General features: G+C 37.4%; 2 protein-coding genes across 4 annotated transcripts; one reads left to right on the forward strand and one right to left on the reverse strand.

Annotated features, from left to right (window-relative positions):
- The first annotated feature begins 3,221 nt into the window (after positions 1–3,221).
- On the forward strand, positions 3,222–7,023 carry LOC149021864 (protein SOSEKI 3-like). Of its 3 annotated transcripts, none has more exons than XM_089150043.1 (7): positions 3,222–3,897; positions 4,313–4,580; positions 4,652–4,721; positions 4,803–4,918; positions 5,043–5,937; positions 6,383–6,681; positions 6,783–7,023. In XM_089150043.1, the coding sequence occupies exons 2-7, from the start codon at positions 4,394–4,396 to the stop codon at positions 6,806–6,808; spliced, it is 1,593 nt and encodes a 530-aa protein (XP_089006169.1). In that variant the 5' UTR covers positions 3,222–3,897; positions 4,313–4,393; the 3' UTR covers positions 6,809–7,023. The 3 variants fall into 3 exon arrangements, with proteins under 3 accessions (XP_089006169.1, XP_089006170.1, XP_089006172.1); XM_089150044.1 differs by having other exon boundaries at positions 4,318–4,580; XM_089150046.1 differs by lacking the exon at positions 6,783–7,023 and having other exon boundaries at positions 6,383–6,686.
- Positions 7,024–7,241: 218 nt separating this feature from the next.
- Positions 7,242–16,071, reverse strand: LOC149021865 (protein FAR1-RELATED SEQUENCE 5-like). The gene is given in 10 exon segments (XM_089150047.1): positions 7,242–8,135; positions 11,152–11,214; positions 11,328–11,392; positions 11,503–11,551; positions 11,553–11,607; positions 11,689–11,755; positions 11,867–12,368; positions 12,370–13,115; positions 13,118–14,701; positions 15,864–16,071. Coding segments are annotated over 9 exon segments (3,156 nt in total). The 5' UTR covers positions 14,691–14,701; positions 15,864–16,071; the 3' UTR covers positions 7,242–8,099.
- Positions 16,072–17,838: the final 1,767 nt, after the last annotated feature.

The following is a 17,838-nucleotide window of genomic DNA, read 5'->3' on the forward strand; positions in this document are numbered from 1 at the left end:
AATCAAGAAGACACACAACCATCACCACCATTTAAATGCTTAAACACATCAAATAATTTTGGCCATTTACCAACCCTTATGTATGCAGGTTTATCTAATGAACTAGAAGGAGACAAATGGAGTGTGGGTCTACTGTGGGAAGAAAGTATTCAAGAACATTACAACGGGATAGCTATCAAAGGGCAGCTCTTGGAAAACCAACTTCAAGATATCTGGAAAGCAATACAGACAACACAACAGAAGCAAATACAACTCCAAGAAATCTAGTATGATGAAGACATGATAGAATATCTAATCCAAGGGAAATTGGGTCAAAATCTAACCCCCTCACTATTCCCTATTTTGGTTAAAATTATAACCTATAACTACCAAACTTAAAGTATGTAATCTAAGGAAAAATGAGGCAAAACTATGGCTAGCACATAAGACTACCCTATGCTGAGATTATGATTCATGATGGATGTAATTGCAAAATCTTACCTAAATGAAGTCTCAATTTATTTTCTTATCAAAAAAATAAATAAGAGAGCTAACCTAGTGCCAAATGTTTCTGCACAAGCTGAGTCCAGGATTTTTTTTTTTTTTTTTGCGGGGACAATTTTCCTATGCAGATTTACCTCAGGTGATCTTTGTTGAGTTGTTTGAATACAGATTTTGAAATACAACGATCACATTCAGTGAAGTATCATGAATGACCCTATACACTCTCAACAGCTAATCCATGTTCTAGCTGCAATTCATGAACAACATTTCCTGAAGCAATCATCAACTCTATTAAGGGAGTAGCACCTAGGCTACAATGGAATATCCAAGTCCATCAGACTTGCTCTGAAATTGGAAAGGATGGTAGGTAACTCAACAAATTGACAAGAAATCTCAATTCATTTTCTTTCCCTACTTAGGATTTCCTACTCAGATAAAGTATACAAGACGCTCCAGATTCTGGGTCGATTTTTTTTTATTTCAGCCATATTATAGTGCCATCTGAGATATTTGGGCACTTGTACCTTCAGCACCAAAACTTGAACCATTTTGGTAGAAATCTATAAACGGAAGTTTTCAGAAGCCAAACCTGAAACCTATTAAGCGTGTTTACATATGTTGGATCATTAGGGAGAAAAGCATCATGGTAGTTGGCTTCAAACCTATCATACATGACAATTATAACATTCTTTCCTTGAAAAATCTACTCAAAATCCATCACAAATATCCTTTAGGTGAAATGTTTTAAATTTGAGAAAAAATTTGACAGATGCTTTGAATCCACCCAAAGGTTGCAGAGGATGGTCCATAGTTGGCCACTATATTGAAGCCAAAAAATTGAGGTTTTCAAGCAGTTATGGAGTGCTCAAGTGAACATGCAGAAGCTCTAAATTCTCTCAAAATCTTGCTTGTATATGACTCTATGCTTGAAATTTAATGGGAGCTTGAAATCAACTCATGATCAACTGAAAAAGATTTGTACCAACACAAGCTACAGGAGACTATTTCTGTGCTTTCTGCTTTACCAAACCAGATGGAAGTGGACTATTGAAGTTAAACTGAAAATAGCTTTTTCCACAGTTGAAAATAAGCTCAAACAGAGAAGAAACAACTTCCTCGTCACACTTCCAACTAAACTAAACACAACTGTAACTCAAATTTCCACACACTACTAACTAAACTAAAAACAACTAAAACTCAAAGAGCTACAATACTCTTAATATTGCTAGGTAATAATGGCTATGTTCATTGTGAAAAGCTTGGTAACCCCATGCTCTAATCCTTCATGTCTGCCTTGGAGCTATTCCCAAAATAAGTTAATCAATCTGAACCCAATGAGATAGGGCCCAGAACACCATTACATGTCACATAACAACCAGTAAACCTATAGACATCTCCAAGTCCATTATTGGCAAAAATTGTGATGTGTCGACGACCACTGGCAGTTATTGATCTCTTAAAAGTCTCGACCATTACCGATCTCTGCCTCGCAACGATCTTCACACGACTAATGTCACTTACTGGAACTACCTTTTTGAAGATGAAGACAGGTTGCTCAATACTGCCCTCCAACCTTTCAATATTTGAAAGTGGCTACGCCTCCTCTGGCTGGAAGTTCACACCCGGTCACACATCTACAAAGAAATGGATGGTCCATTTCAAACAAGGAAATGGACTGGATAAATTTTCGCCGGAGGGGGGTTTGGGGTATTCTTTTCTAAGACCCTTGGGTGAGCCACTACCTGCCATGTTTGAACCAACAATGTTTAACAAAGCTTTGATGGGTGAAATATTGGCTATGCAAGCGATTGTTCTTGACACAATTTGGGCTATAAACTGCTTTTTGGGCAGTGACTAATAACGAGATCGGGGCTCGCTGCTAATAACCAACTAGAGCTTTGGTGTTGGAGCTATGCCAATGGATGCATAGTAAATTTTGGAAGATTTACTAACCTTGAAGTCTAGCATTAATGATTGCATCTTTAAATTTGTTCCAAGGAAGCAAAATGGTGTTGTTGCCTTCTTGTCAAACAGGTCCGTTTATTACAAATATGGAAAATTACGTGATTAATTACTTATAGATTTCTCTTTTAAAAGTAGTGACTCAATGTTTCACTTAGTAAAATTAATTAAAATTGAATTTACATTTGTAAAACTAACCAAAATACTGATCTTTCATCTCTTTGGACATTTTTCTCTTAAAATAATAATTTTTTCCTTTTGAACAAAATAGTGATTTTTTTTTCCTTTAATGTGGTTAGTTTTAAGAATAAAAAATGCCCAAAAGAGTGAAAAATCACTATTTTGATTAATTTTGCAAATGCAAATTTAATTTGAATTAGTTTTGTTAGATGAAAGGGTGACTGCATTTTGTAAAGAGAAACCCAAAATTAGTTAATCATGTAATTTTCCATGATTATTGGTTTTTACTTTGATTGAAAAGAAAACAAAGAAAAGAAAAAAGAGAAAATAAAGAAGAAGAAAGAAAGAAAAGAAACCATTGTCATTTATCCATTTATGTTCGTGCATTTTTTCAAGAAGTGGTTGTCTAGACTTCTGTTCTAGTAGAAAACGATATGGTTGTGATTTATGAAGAAACCCTAGCAATTTTATGGCTCAGACATTATAATTTTCTACTGTGAAGTTCCTGCAAATGAATACCCATTAGTCAACCCGACATTCTAACTTTTACCTCTTCTATTGAGCCCTGTGGACCTTGAAGCTCATAAACCGAGGCATGTCTGTCTGTGTTTGACATTTAATTTTCCAACACATGGTTTGCTCGCTTTGTTTGTTTTCACCTCTGTTTAATATTTTGGACTTGTCTCCGACTTAAAAAATGAAAACGTATATCTGTCTCTGGCCTTACTCTGTAAAGCCTTCAGTGCTGCTTTGCTGTGAAATGCTCGGATTTTGATTTCATATTCTCTTTCTCTTCACATCTCTTCATTTAAAATTTCCTAGGCATTGTCGTCCAAGTCTTTAACGAATATTTAGTGCAACACCAGGTGAGAGAAACTGACTCCACTGGTTCACTCAGAGTTGATAGACGAGCTCTCCAATTATCTCCACCACGATGAGAGGACTTGAGCAAGAAAATGAGAGAGCGAGATCTGAGCCCAGCCGGAGAGAAAGAGAGAGCACAGCGTAAAGGGTTTAGTAAGGTATCACTGGTGTCCCTGAGAAAAGGAGAAAGGTAAAATATAAAGGGAAAGTAACGCTTAAGAGAGAGAGAAAGAGAGACGAAACGCTGTGTCGGTAGTCTGCCGCCGTTGCTTTCTCAGATTTTGGTACTTAACTGCAATTCTATCCTTCAACTCTGATTTCCCGGTGAGCGGAAGAGCAGTTACTATCAGGTTTCTCTTATCTTGCCTGTCCATGCCCACATGAAAGCAGCTCCTCCTCACTTCTCAGGTGCATACATTTCTTCTCTGTAATCTATCATTTCCTTGGTTTTATTCTGTTTCCTCTTCTGGGTCGGCTCAGAAACAAAGAAAAATGAACTTTTTTCATTCTCATATAGATTAATGTTATAACAAAATTGTGTAAATGTATGTTTATGCCTTTTGTTTCGCCTCTCTCAGCTAACCACTTGTTCACTCTCCATCGCATTCTTTTGAATTGGGAATGCCTGTAGAATCTGTGGTGTTGCTTCTCCTATAGCTGCTTGGGATTGTATCACTTCTGATTTTCATTTCAGATTTTTCTTTATTTATTTATTTATTGAGATCCTCGAGTTTGGACCAACCTGCTTTAGGATTATCAGTTTGTAATGAAGTTAAGACTCCAATTGGTCCCTGATATCTCCTTGCTGTAACTGGATCCTTAGGATAGTTTGATGCTGGAGCTTATGCTTTGAGGGTCTTCTTTTTGGACTCATTTTGGTATGAGGTGCTTTTGAGAGAGGAAAATGGATGGGCAGATGAAGAAATACAGGCAAACGAGCCCAGAGAGGACAAGAATTTGGACGGAGCCGTCACCTAAACGCCAAACTAGGAAAGTCCCTGTTGTTTACTATCTATGCAGGAATCGACATCTCGAACATCCCCATTTCATTGAAGTTCCACTGTCGTCGTCTGTAGGGCTCTACTTGAGAGGTAAGATAATAGAGACACCTTGATTAGATCCCTCACCTTAACTATCCTTATATTTTTAAATTGTTATGCAGATGTTATTGAAAAGCTTAATATTCTTAGAGGGAGAGGAATGGCTTCTATGTACTCGTGGTCTTGTAAGAGGTAAATGGCCTGGCTTATATTGCTATTGTTTGTCTGTTTGTCTTCATATTTGCTCTTATTTCATTTCTGTGCTTGATAAAGGAGCTATAGAAATGGCTTTGTTTGGCATGACCTTTGTGAAGAGGACCTAATTCTTCCAACTAATGGAAATGAATATGTTCTCAAAGGTTCTGAGCTCGTCCAAGAATCTCATTCAGGTACACCAAAAACCTTGAGGAACTCCCAGTTTAATGCTAGATCAGTTATTATCTAGAGGATAATGAGAATGGAAAACCTCAGAACAGATCTTTTTTTGGTCTTTCGCCTCCCCTTTCAATCCAGGTCGATCCCATCCCTCACTTAGTAAAAAGTTGCCTAGTTCAAAGCAATCAGAAGAAAACACTTCATTTAGAAGCCAGGAGTCTGCATCATCTTCTTCAGGCATGATGGTTGTAAAAGGGGTAGAACCTTCTCAAGAAGATGAAATCTCTCCTCGGCTTCAATGTCCAAGTTCCTCTGGCTTGTCTCTGGATTATAGAGTTGGAAACAACCACTCATCATGTGACTTCAGGAAGAACTTGAATGAGTATAAGGTCTGTAAGGAGGCCCAAGCAGCTGATGCTTCAACACAAACCGAGGTAGCTAGCGCAAGGATAAATAAGGCTCCAGAAACCTGTACAAGAGGTGTTTCAACTGATGATGGATCGATAGAGCTTGAAGAATGCAGTGAGGATCAGGAGAACCAGGTTTCACAAACTAAGAATGACTCTGAGCTGTGTAGGGGTGAGATATCTCCTCCTCCGTCTTCTTCGAGCACCTCTTCTGGTGGAAAGGCTGAGACTTTGGAGGCTTTGATCAAAGCCGATACTAATAAGATCAGTAGCTTCAGGATACTTGGGGATGAAGATATTAGAAAGCCCTCTGTTATGAAATTCAAGCCTGCAAGCATGTTGATGCAATTGATCTCCTGCGGGTCTATCTCAGTGAAAGATCACGGTCTTGGCCTGATATCTACATACAAACCTGGTTTTTCTGGTTCAAAATTTCCCTCAGCGTTGTATTCTAATAAATTAATGTTGGGAGAGTTTGACTGTCTGTCAGAAAATCCTAGATTGATGGGACTGAGACTGGAAGACAAGGAGTATTTCAGCGGAAGCTTAATCGAGACTAACACTTACGGGGAAGAAGGAGATGGACAAACTGTTCTGAAAAGGTCCTCATCATACAATGCTGATAGGTGATTCTACTTCCTCTAATTCCAGCCTCTTATGTATCATTCTTGGTAATTGGCATTCTCTTGCAATGAAGTTTGAGAAATCTTTGTTAAACCTAGGAAATGCATGAAGTTACCTGATTTCACGAATTTTGGCTAGATGTTTGGAGTCAACTTTCTTATTTTCTAGCTCTATGTTACCACTTACCACTTGGATTGCAAATACTTAATATTTGAGCATATTAGTGGTATGCTTTTTCTGGATGAATATAGTGTATGTTATTCTACTCTGTTTCTTTTTTTGATATTAATTGGAACTGTTCTAGTATGTGGAAAATTAATTCAATTGTTGCAGCCTCTTCAATCCTGTCATTCCCAACAAACTTGGGAGTTTTTGAATATGTTCTTAGTAACCTGAGATCAATTTTATCCTTCTCCATGGTTAACAATAATCCCTTGCAAAATGCAGAACCTGTAAAACATTGGAGTCAGCAGGTGACAAGGGGAGGGACAGTGATGCTGTTTATTCAAAATGCATTCCTCGATCAATTAAATCCTCTCTGGCTAAGCAGCCAAGGAATGAAATGATGAGATCCCCTGTTTCAGACGGACCCAGGAGTTCTTCTGCAGGAGCAGAGGGTTCACGATCCATTTCTCACTGTTCATCCAATGGTGGAAGCAAGAGAATCACCGACCCTTCCTCAGAGAAGCAACCATCGAAGAGATTTGACTCCTTCAGGGAGGAAAAAGTGATAAAAATTGAAGAAAGTTGAGTGTTGGTCTCAACCTCCTTGCCTATTTATTATATATCAGAATAGTACATGATGATTTTGTTGTTGATGGTGAATAATTATGGATTGTTCCTGCAGGCTTTCTTCAGGAGCTCGGATTATAATTCAATCCAAAGCCTCTAGTGATGAGACTATGGACACCTCATAGACGGTGAGATTGGGATGGTCATTGAATTTGTGACTTCCAAAGATGTTTGCAGAATATACACATCTTGTTTCTAGAAATTTGCAGGGGCCATATTCAGTTAGATATGGAGGGTAGTCTTAATGTGGTAGAACAAATGCATTTTTTCTTTTGGGTGGGGAAAAAAAAGTTAGATATGGGAGGGTAGTCTTGATGTGGTAGAACAAATGCATTTTTTTTTTTTTTTGGGGGGGGGGGGGGGAGTTAGATATGGGAGGGTAGTCTTAATGTAGTAGAACAAATGCAGGTTTTGTTCTTTTCTCGGGTGTACTAAATTCCACGTAAGAAAATGGAAATGTTTCTAGTCTGGAAACATTGTGAGATTACAGAATCTTATTTTGGGCAACATAAATCCATCAATTGACATGTAGGTTGAACCTCATAAATTTTTGGAATTGGCAAATTGAGTTGTAATTGGTATTTGGACTGAAGAGAGCTTTTCTGTACACTACATCCAGATTTTGTTTGGGCATGGATTTTCGTTCAACAATAAGGTTGTTCTATAGTAAGCCCAAGGGCTGGTTCAGTTGAAGACTAACCTCTCATAAGAGGTCAAGATTTCAAATCTTCTAGATCCAGAGCTCCACCCCTATACATTTTCTTTTGCTCCTAACTTAAGAAGAGTTAATTGTATCTTAACTAAAGTACTTTCTGAAGGTCACTCGACTCACCACACAAGCACCCACTACTAAATGCTGTTTTGAGAAGTTTACAATGCCAAATAGCTGTTACAGAACCCTACAGTAATTCACCATCGTTCTAAAATCAGTCAACACTGCACTTTTCATCCACCAAATGGGCAATCGTTTGTTTACTTTCACTTACCTTATCTAGAATTTGATCTACCTTTCTAAATCAGCAAAGAGGAGACCATGGGTTTCAAAATTATTGTTATACAAAACACTACTTAAATACGGATTACAGTGCCTCAAATATCGAACATAATCATCATCCATCCTCAAATATATAATCCATTCCTAAAGACCTAGAACCAAAATATTTACATGTATGTACACTCATAAGCCAGATGGATGCCAGGTTTCTTTGCATCCCCAAGATGGATATGATTTAGGCACTCACCTTATCAGATCATTGCCCTGCGAATGTTCTGTAATAGATGATATACTGCATGAGCCAATTCCACTTCTTTTCTGCATTACCTTCGTTTTGCAGTTGCTTGGGTGTCCTTGCATTCCTGCTTGCTTTGATTATCACCAACCTCCAGTTTTTGGCATAAGCCAAGATTGCTGACACAAATAAGATAAACTACAATGAGAGGTCTACCAAGCCCTTTGAGAAAACTCTAGCTCTTTATCACAAAACCTTAACAAGGTCAGGGGAAAAATAAATAATAAGATCTACTGATTCTGAAATGCTAGTTCATCATGAATCTCCAACCATGTCTCAAAGGTTACAGATGTATTCCTATCTTATTATGTCTATTATGAATAAAGATAAGTTTCTTTTGAGGGGTTAAAACTCAAGAACTTTCCATATAACACAATACTTTCATAATGGAAGAAATATGTTAGTGATATTGGCCAATATGTAATAAAAAGACTTCAAAACGTATGAGTGATGCAGCGGTCAGAGCAAGTGATCACTGGGTCATTGATTGATTCCATCCGTCCAATCTCCAAACACTGCTGCTTCTTTCAATTTTTGGCTTTTTTCTCCCCACATTGCTAGATGTTTAAACACCATTTTTAGTTGCAAAAATTCCAAGATCCATCAAAAGTACAAAGAAAGACGGAAATTTTCAAACACCCCCCCCCCTGTCCCCACCTCACTAAAAAAAATAATAGAAAAAAAACCCAAAGAATTCCTTGATGGATTTAGCTCAAGGTCTCTGCCTTTCTCTTTCAATGGAAGTATATGCTTGACCTCTTGGCAGATACTCGAATGCTGGGTTGTAAACAAGCACACACACCTTCAAAACCTAATTCCCATATCAAGAACAAAGATGGTGAACCAGCCGACAAAAGCAGCTACCATAGGTTGGCTGGCATACTAAAATACTTAACACCACACAGAACTGAATGTAGGTTTCTTTTGTTAGTGTTGAGTCAATATATGCATGATCCTCACTCAGAACATCATACAGATACACTGCCTTGGACCAATCCAAACCCAACCATGTTTCCAAACTTTAATAAACAGGGTCTAGTTCAAGTCACTGGTCTAGTAGAATATTATTTTATTTTGGTAATAATATGTTATTCAGTCAATTTTAGAAAGTGGAATACGCTTGCAACAGTTATAGTTGGGAATCGTAGAAGATTATATCCTTGTTAAAGTTCATTTCCTAGTTGATTAGGTGTCTCTGTTAATTGAATGTTCTTTTAAATAGCTTGTATTAGGACACAATTTCAGATTGAAAAATATAGAACTGAGTTTATGGTTTGAGAGCTTGTGTGACAGTGTCCCCCCCCCCCCCCTTCTCTTTTTCTCCTCCTCTTTTTCTTGTATGTGATACCTCCTCCTACTTTCTCCTCTCAATCTCTGCGATGCTCAACCACAGCAGATAAGCCTTGGTCTGCACCAAAACACCTGAAGGCTGTACTTAAGTCCACTCCTGGGAAAGGTGTTTTCTTTCTCAGTCATTTGCATATTGAAGCTTTCTTTGACACAGATTGGGCTGGCTATCTACATTATAGAAGATCCACTTCAGGGTGTTACACCTTTGGTGTTGGTGACCTTGTACTTAGTGGAGCATGAAACAAGATGTAATTGTTCATTCTAGTGTAGAAACTGAATTTCAGGCTATGGCTCATGACAACTATGAACTACTTTGGCTTCAAGATTTGTGTTCCAATTGAGCTGCCTATGGACCTACTCCATGATAGTAAATCAGCAAGCAGCATTACACATAATATCCAGTTCAACAAGATTGAACAAAGCATGTTGACATTGATTGTCACCTTATCAAGAAGAAGCTGAGAGAAAGAGCTATCGGTGTCCCATTTGTTCAGTCAGCAGCACAGTTTCTTGAAGTCTTTACAAAGCAATGTACTGTTAAGAGTTTCATTCCTATTGTTAGCAAGTTGAGCACACTTGATATCTGTGTACCAGCTTGAGGGAGAGTGTAATAATGTGCATACAAGGTTATAATGGTCTACAGCAGGATGTTATTGTATTAGCACCTTACATCATTCAATTACAGATAAAACTGGGCTGGTGTGTCCGATGCAAACTCAATTTCCCAAAACCATCAATGCAGGCCTCAACGTCTGCCTGTTTACTACTTACTACCTACCTATTTTGAGAAGGGCTTTTAGTGAGCTGTTGGATGCTTCACTATAATCTTTCTTTGAGAAATGGCTACCTACTAATGACTACCTCCGTGAAGTGCTACACGCTACTAGCCTTCTCTGTTAAGTACTTTATATTGTTGTTGCTGATCTGATATTGTGGATTGCCATTAGTGTTTACTACTGCCTATATTGCAACTTTCCAATTGGAATTGGTCGACACCATGATTATTTTCTTTTTTCGGAATTGGTCTATATTAGGGGGCAGGGACTATTACATATACCACAAAGAGCGTCGAACCTGTGACCTCTTTCACTGAGAGTGCTGGTCATTACCAAGCAACCCTCGATGGTGCACCATGATTTTTTTTTGAAGCTACTGATTATTTGTGTGCTCGAGTTGATATAGCACCTAAATGATGCTTGTCTCAGTTTCTCTATGCCCACAAGCATTTGAACTGGTTTTCAAGGCTGGTGCACATTCAATATTTATTCTTATTGACCCAAGCTGGAAAGAAGCTGGAGCATTCTTTCGATATATGTAAACTCCAGCTTGAAGGAGAATTAGGAATCCTTTCTTTGAAACTCCATTGTACTGCAAAATAAAGGGTTTTGGGGAATGTAGGTAATAGGTATCTGGCCTAAGCAGATCCATGTTTCTCCTACCTTTTCTCTTCTCTTCTCTTCTCTTCTTCGGATCTTTGAATTACATATTCAATTCTGGCACAGACACAATGATAATTCATTTTCAATTTATTTTAAAAAAAACCCTTTTATCCTTGACTTCAAGAGGTTTGCAAATAATACAAGGGGCGTTGAAAAGAATGTACAAATTCTAAATACCCCTATAGACCCATCACTTGGGCAATATTATTAACAACAACAATAAGCCTTGTCCCAACTAAATGGGGTCGGCTAATTGGGGCAATATTATTAAAAGGAATCAAATTAATCTTAACATAAACATATAACACTAAAACTAAGCACATATTTATAGTTGCCAGGCTCAAACCTGATTAATGGTAAAATTGCTCATTGGAGAAGTTGGAATGCTAGAAGGGCCAACTGATGATTCCTGCAATGTCAAATTGAGGAAATCTGCATTACTTTTATGGATAGGAGAGATATTTAAACACAAATTAGTTCTAACAAAGAGTGAATACAGCATAAGTTTTCCTGAAGACTCACTTGATTTAGGTCAAAAATATTTGGTTCTGAGCTCTGAATGCATGAAAGGCCCCAGCCAATGATCCCTGGATAGAAAGACACCCCCCCCCCCCCAAAAAAAAAAAAAAAGAAGAAGAAGAAATCTCCATAAAAAGATTTTACATAGATAAATGGAAAAAATGATTGTCTGATTAGCTAACCCCGAAAATGGGAGTGTGTGAAGATTGATATCCGAGGTTCTGATCAGCCCGAGGAGCCACTTGAAGTACAAGCATACCTGCATATGTTTGGCCATATAAACCTGTAATGGATAATATTTCTGGATCACCACAGATGAACAATTTAATATAAATATGCAGTTTGAGTCTTATGTATTACTTACGACAATCTACTGCAATTTTGGGGTTCTTGTCCATTTTTTTCACCAAAATGGCATGAAACATCTGGGACTGCACTCAAAATAGATTACTTTAAGCAAGAAAAGACTTGAGGAACACTATCTATATGGAGAAAGAACAAAGAAGATTGAATAATTATAGTATCAATATTTTGATACATGCCCTCTTCCTCTCTGGTGGAACATGAATGTTGCCCAATATGTTCAATTGATTTGAGCACCTCTGAGCGTCGAAACGCCACATTGTGTTCACTTGATTCAGTCCCTTCTCTAGCTTTCTTTTCTCTTTGGCAATTCTCCAAGCAGGGCATGATTCTTTTAGTTGGTTGCCCTTCCACTCTCACAGGTGGTGGATCACCTGAACCTCTCCTATCTGCTGGATATATTGTATGATCCTCTTCACTTTCCATGGAGTTTGAACCCATCGTAATCTCAACAGCTCGATCTGAAACTTCCATGCTTCCACATTCACTGTCACGCTGAGTGATACTCATATCTTGCTCAGTACCATGTCCCATTTCTCTTGGTGGCTCACTACTTTCCTTTCTTGCTTGGTTAGCATTTATAGGTATGACACCCCTGGCAGAGCTAGAAGAGCACAGATCACTACAGTGGTAGGTCAGTGTTTTCTGACCATTAGAGAGCACTCCCTTCCCACTTTCATCCAGAAACAACATTGGACTTGACTTTCTTAGTCCATCTCTTTCTTATGTAGACATCTGGAATTAACATGATGTTTCTTACCATGAATACTTTCAAGATATGCCTACATAGAAGGCCCTTGAATTCAAAATTTTGACAACTACAGGTGACCTGAATATCATCATCATGGCAGTTGAAATTGACAAGGAATTTCCTGTTCTGCCGCCATCTTGACACGACATAAGTCCAAGTTGTCTTTGACCTTCCAGTTTCTTTAGCAACATACTTAAAACTATCGAGAAACTCCTGATGGAACTCCTTAAACACAGATCTCGTGTAAACTTTGGCAGCTTGTTGTTCCATAGGAAGATCTAGCTTTAATACAGGCCTTGTTTGGTGGGATTTGAAGTCTTCATAAGTTTCTTTCTCACGTCTACTAATGGCTGCTCCCTCACAGTGTTTAACAAACTCACTAAACGGCAGTGACTTTTTCAGGTACCCATTAAAGTAGGAGTTAATACTTTCACTCCTCTGACCTGTTGTCATGTCAGCAAGGAAAATGTACCTTGAGTAGACAGGAACCCATTTGTGTCGTTTCTCATACATGTTTTCAAGCCACTCCTCATCATGGAGTTCATATCTGTCAAGTATTGATGACCACCTGGACTCAAACTCGTCCGACCATCGGGATTCATAAATGCATTTCTTAAAATCATCAAGGAAATCATCATCAATTTTGTACAAATGATTCAAATTTTTAGTTGTATTCGGAATATATGCCACAAACATAGACGATGGTGGGTTCTCAATAAAACTCGCTCAATTGCTTTTGTCAATGCAACATTTGGATTGGTAACAATTGCAACTGGATGATGCCCATTCATTGCTTCCAATAGTGTCTTAAGCAACCAAGTAAATGACTCCTCAGTTTCATTCAGAAGTATTGCACAACCAAACAAGACAGTTTGTAGGTGATGGTTAACACCAAATATTGGAGCAAATGGCCGCTGAAACTTGTTGGCCCCATACAGTGTGTCGAGATATATTACATCTCCAAAATAACCAAAATCTTCTCTTGACCTTGCATCTGCCCAAAAAAAGTTTGATAGTTGATTTTTTCCTTCACCATGTACAGCATAAAAGAAGGAAGAGTTTTTAGCCTGCATATGCCTGAAGTAGCTGAGTATAACCTGTGCATCGGCCACCTTGAGATCCTTTGCTGTTCTCTCACTGAAGTGACTGCTTGAAGCTTGATCAATATAGTCAGCCTTCTCACTTCCACAAGCTTCTCCAGTTAAGTCGGACATTAATTGTTTTGGATTTGGGTCTTCATTGTTTACTATCTCATTAAGTTGTCTGCATCTATGAGACCTCATTAAATGTACTTCTCCCTGATGAACACATTCATGGTTATGTTCCTCCTGAAAATTTTGGACAACCCATTTTTCATTGGACATTCTTTTTAAGTCTAACTTTGCTTTGCAGCCAACTCTTGCAATCAGGTGGCGTCGTGGTCGAACCTTCACAATATCACCATCTTTCACCCCTTTTTGGTTATTAGTATTGCTTTCCAAGCTCTTACGGCTATGACCTTCCTTGGAACAACAAAATCGACGAAAAAGAATAGATCCGTCCACGTTTGATTTACGAATTTTCCCTTTCCGTACACTGAAACCCACGATCCGAGCATAATCATTGTAGAAGAGAAATGCTCTGTCAAGAGAGTCGAATTCCATTCCGACAGAAGGTTGAGGACATGTCAGTGTTTGAACTTGTTGTTCCTGGGCAGATTGCTTGCATTTGTGAGACCACAGCAGATGTGTTTCACAATGTCGAGCACAGTCATGATTATGTTCCTCATGAAACTTTTGAACAACCCATCTACCATTACTCATTCTTTTCAAGTCTAACTTTGCATCACAACCTACTCTTGTAACTGACTGAATGTTCACCCCCACCTTTACTGTTGTGCCAAGTGTCCTTTGCTTTAGTTCATCACAGTCATCACTCCTGATTGTTTGGGAATAACCTTCCTTCGAACAACAAAATCGACGAAAAAGAAATGATCCATCAATATTTGATTTGCGAGTTTTACCTTTCCGTACACTGAAACCCATGGCCCTAGCATATTCATTGTAAAAGAGAAATGCCTTATCAAGAGATTCAAACTCCATGCCAACATATGGTTTGGAACATGTTGCCTCACTTGGAACAAGCAATTCAGTGGAGGAACAAAGTTCTTCCATAGCACAAGCCTCATGATGCATCATTGTTTCTCTACATCTAGGAACTTCAAATATCTCATCACTAGCATCCAGTGAATCACACACACTTGTGCTTTCCATGGTTGTAATCTCTGGAAAAGATAGATATGCATGCAATTACATAAAACAAAATAAATTTTGAAAAAAAAAATTAGCAATGAATTAGAACAAGTGTTTAAATCCCATAATAACCGAATTGAAACTGATCCTCTTACTTCACATATGATAAAAATAGATATATCATAGAAAAATAACTTTCCTCACCAACAAATGTTTTAGTGGATGCAATATAAAAAGACAGCATTTAAAATCAAACATCCCACAAAATTCAGAGAAAGAATAGATTACTAATACAGATAAAAGACAGAGAGACTCAGAATCCCCAGAAAGTAATGCAACCCCTGTCCCATTGGGCACAGAATTTTTCCAGAGACCAAAGTATCAGTGAGATTGCTCAATGGAGAGAGAATTAGACTTCCAAATACAAGTCACATTGGATGAACTGAAAGTGGTTCCTAGAATTTTACTGTGTATCTCAAAATACGATTCACCAATACTGCCACCTAAGCTAATACTTTCTTACTGTATGTTAGGTACTTCACTGCATCATTTGCATATCACAGGAAACCATGATATGCTTTTAATCCGTGCTTGTTGTCCCAAACACTGCCATTACAAGGGATATTAAAATCATATCCATAAAACAACTCTAAGTTTAACCAAACTCAACTCAGTTTAAAATGAGACAAGGCAGTCCATGAACATGTCCCCATACAGATAAGACTGCTTGTTAAGCATGGCCAGGAACTCCAGTCACCAGTGACACCATCAACAAGAAACAAGACTGAGAATGATTAAAGAAATGGTAAAGCAAGTTATCTTCAACAAAAGAGCAACATAATTAAGTTAAAAGAGAACAAAACATGAAATACATTAATAGCTGATATTTATTTGTTATCTTTTTCAGCTATGTAAATGGATAAACCCTAACAATAACAATGAAAAGGTAAAAGAGTTAACTTTACTTTGCCGTTCATTCACGCATGGCATTATTAAAACAAATTGTAACGCAAGATAGAAAATCTAATTTGGGAAATTAGAAACAGAGAAAATACGCACAAAATTCAACTGACATGAAAAAAGAGGGAAATAAGCTCCGATAGTGTGATTCTAGACCCAGAAAGCAAGTGGGTTTTTCAGTTTTTGATCAGTTAAAATGATTCTTCTTTTTTAAGTTGAGAATGATGAGTTTACCATGCTAACTATGCCTTCGGGTCCCTCATCTCATCCTTCCCCAAGTCCCTTCAATCATCACAGGGACTTTCTTTCTAATATGAGCAGAGATTATCAGAGAAACGAGCTTTCTACTTTGTATGTTGATCTCTGGAGCTTCTTTTTCTAACAAAAATGAGAAGATGAAGATCTTAAGATCAGTGATCACCCCGGTGATGCAGATTACGGAAAGAACCTTCCAATGGTGATAAGCAACGTCACCGCAAGTTTGAGGGATAAAAAAAGAATGAATTTTTTTTTTTTGGGTAAAGAAAAAAAAAAAAAAAATGAAACAAAAACCAGAAAGAACCGTGATGGTACGGTTGCTTGATGTAGATTTCGCTTGGTTAAAATAATTAATTTGAGCTAACGGTGGTTGGTTCAAGTGGTAAGAGCCAAGCGATTCGTATCGAATCTTGTGGAGCAAATCCCCCCCCGGTATACCGGGAAATAATAATAATTGATTTGGAATCTAATAAGAAGCAGGGAACTCATCTGTCAAGCCTTTCTGTAATTTTGGTAATTAAATAATTGTCATATAATCTAGCTAGCTCGTCGTTTGATATTATTTATTATTTAAACTTCATATGGTTAAATAGAAATTATGAAAGTAGATCACTTTCATAATTTCTATTTCATATGATCTCACTCTTGATATTTAATGACCACCTCATAATAATAATTTCATTATTATAAAATAAAATGCTACACTTCAATTAGGCAAAAAAAGAAAAAGAAAAAAGGAAGACACTGTATTTCCTTTCGCAATAGTCTCATCACCATCACTCCTGTCTCATTTGTTTGTTCATATCTCTTTAGCGTTGCTATCACCACTATTGCTATTGCTACACCCACCAACATCGTCTCCATCACTATCTAATGGGTAACACCATCTTTGCCTACTATCTTGTTTTCTTTTTCGATGAATGTCTATTTTTTCAAATTGTCCCACCATATAGATTTTCTTTTATAGTAGAGATTCCATATTGACATAACTAAAACAAAACAATTTGAAATATTTGATAAGATCTATTTATTTACTATTTTATGATTTTTTTTTTAGGTAGAAGATAGATTAATCGAAACATAAAACTTTATATCTTTTTGGATAATTATATTACGACATAGATCTAGTAAAAAGGCCAACACAAAAAAGGGGTTAGGAATATTTTTATAAACAAATATTTTTTATTAGATGCTATAAAAGAGACTTAGTGTCAGAAGTTTGCCTCTCTATGAACATGGTGGTAAGATACTATACATAAAAGAGGGATAATAAGAGTCTAACATTAAGATTTTTTTTTTTTGATCAACAGTACAGGTGTTACTAGAAGAGATAAAAATAAAAAAAATAAAAAAAGAATAATGCAGCATTTTTTTCCTTTGGTGATGATTCTGTTGAGGTCAAAAAAATTTGCCCCCAGCAGAGCCCATTTAATATTTCATGTAATAAATCTGAAGTTTGAACAAAAATCACACCAAATCTAAGAACAATTTAGGCACTTAAGAATTTTGAAAACTTGATTCAATCAAAATTTAATAGGCATATGGCATGCACTTCATCAAGGAATTAGAGATAACAAAAATTCTGAGGCCGGGGAATTGAAGGATTTTATTGGCAACATGCAGTGATCTCTTCTCAAGGTTCTTAGGAAAAAAAAAGAAGAAAAAAAAGTCACTTATCAAGGTTTATCTGTTTTGAGACTTGAAACTTAAAACCACGCGGAAAACCACTATACATGCATGCACAGACAACACAAAATGGAATTTAACTGATTTTAGCAGCTTAAGGATGGCTGTGATCATCACCAGGACTTCCACCCAGAGATTGAAACTCAGAATCTGGGGCTTCTGGTTGATTACCCCAATCATCTCTTGGAATGTTATGGTGGTTGTTCAGGCTTGCCTGACTTTCGTCAAAGCCTTCACTCCAACCCTTTTGTTGCTCTCTGCTCTG

This window comes from Hakea prostrata, chromosome 3 (genome assembly GCF_041222555.1).
Source record: "Hakea prostrata isolate BN-2017 chromosome 3, UWA_Hpros_2, whole genome shotgun sequence".
Classification (NCBI taxonomy): Eukaryota; Viridiplantae; Streptophyta; class Magnoliopsida; order Proteales; family Proteaceae; genus Hakea; species Hakea prostrata.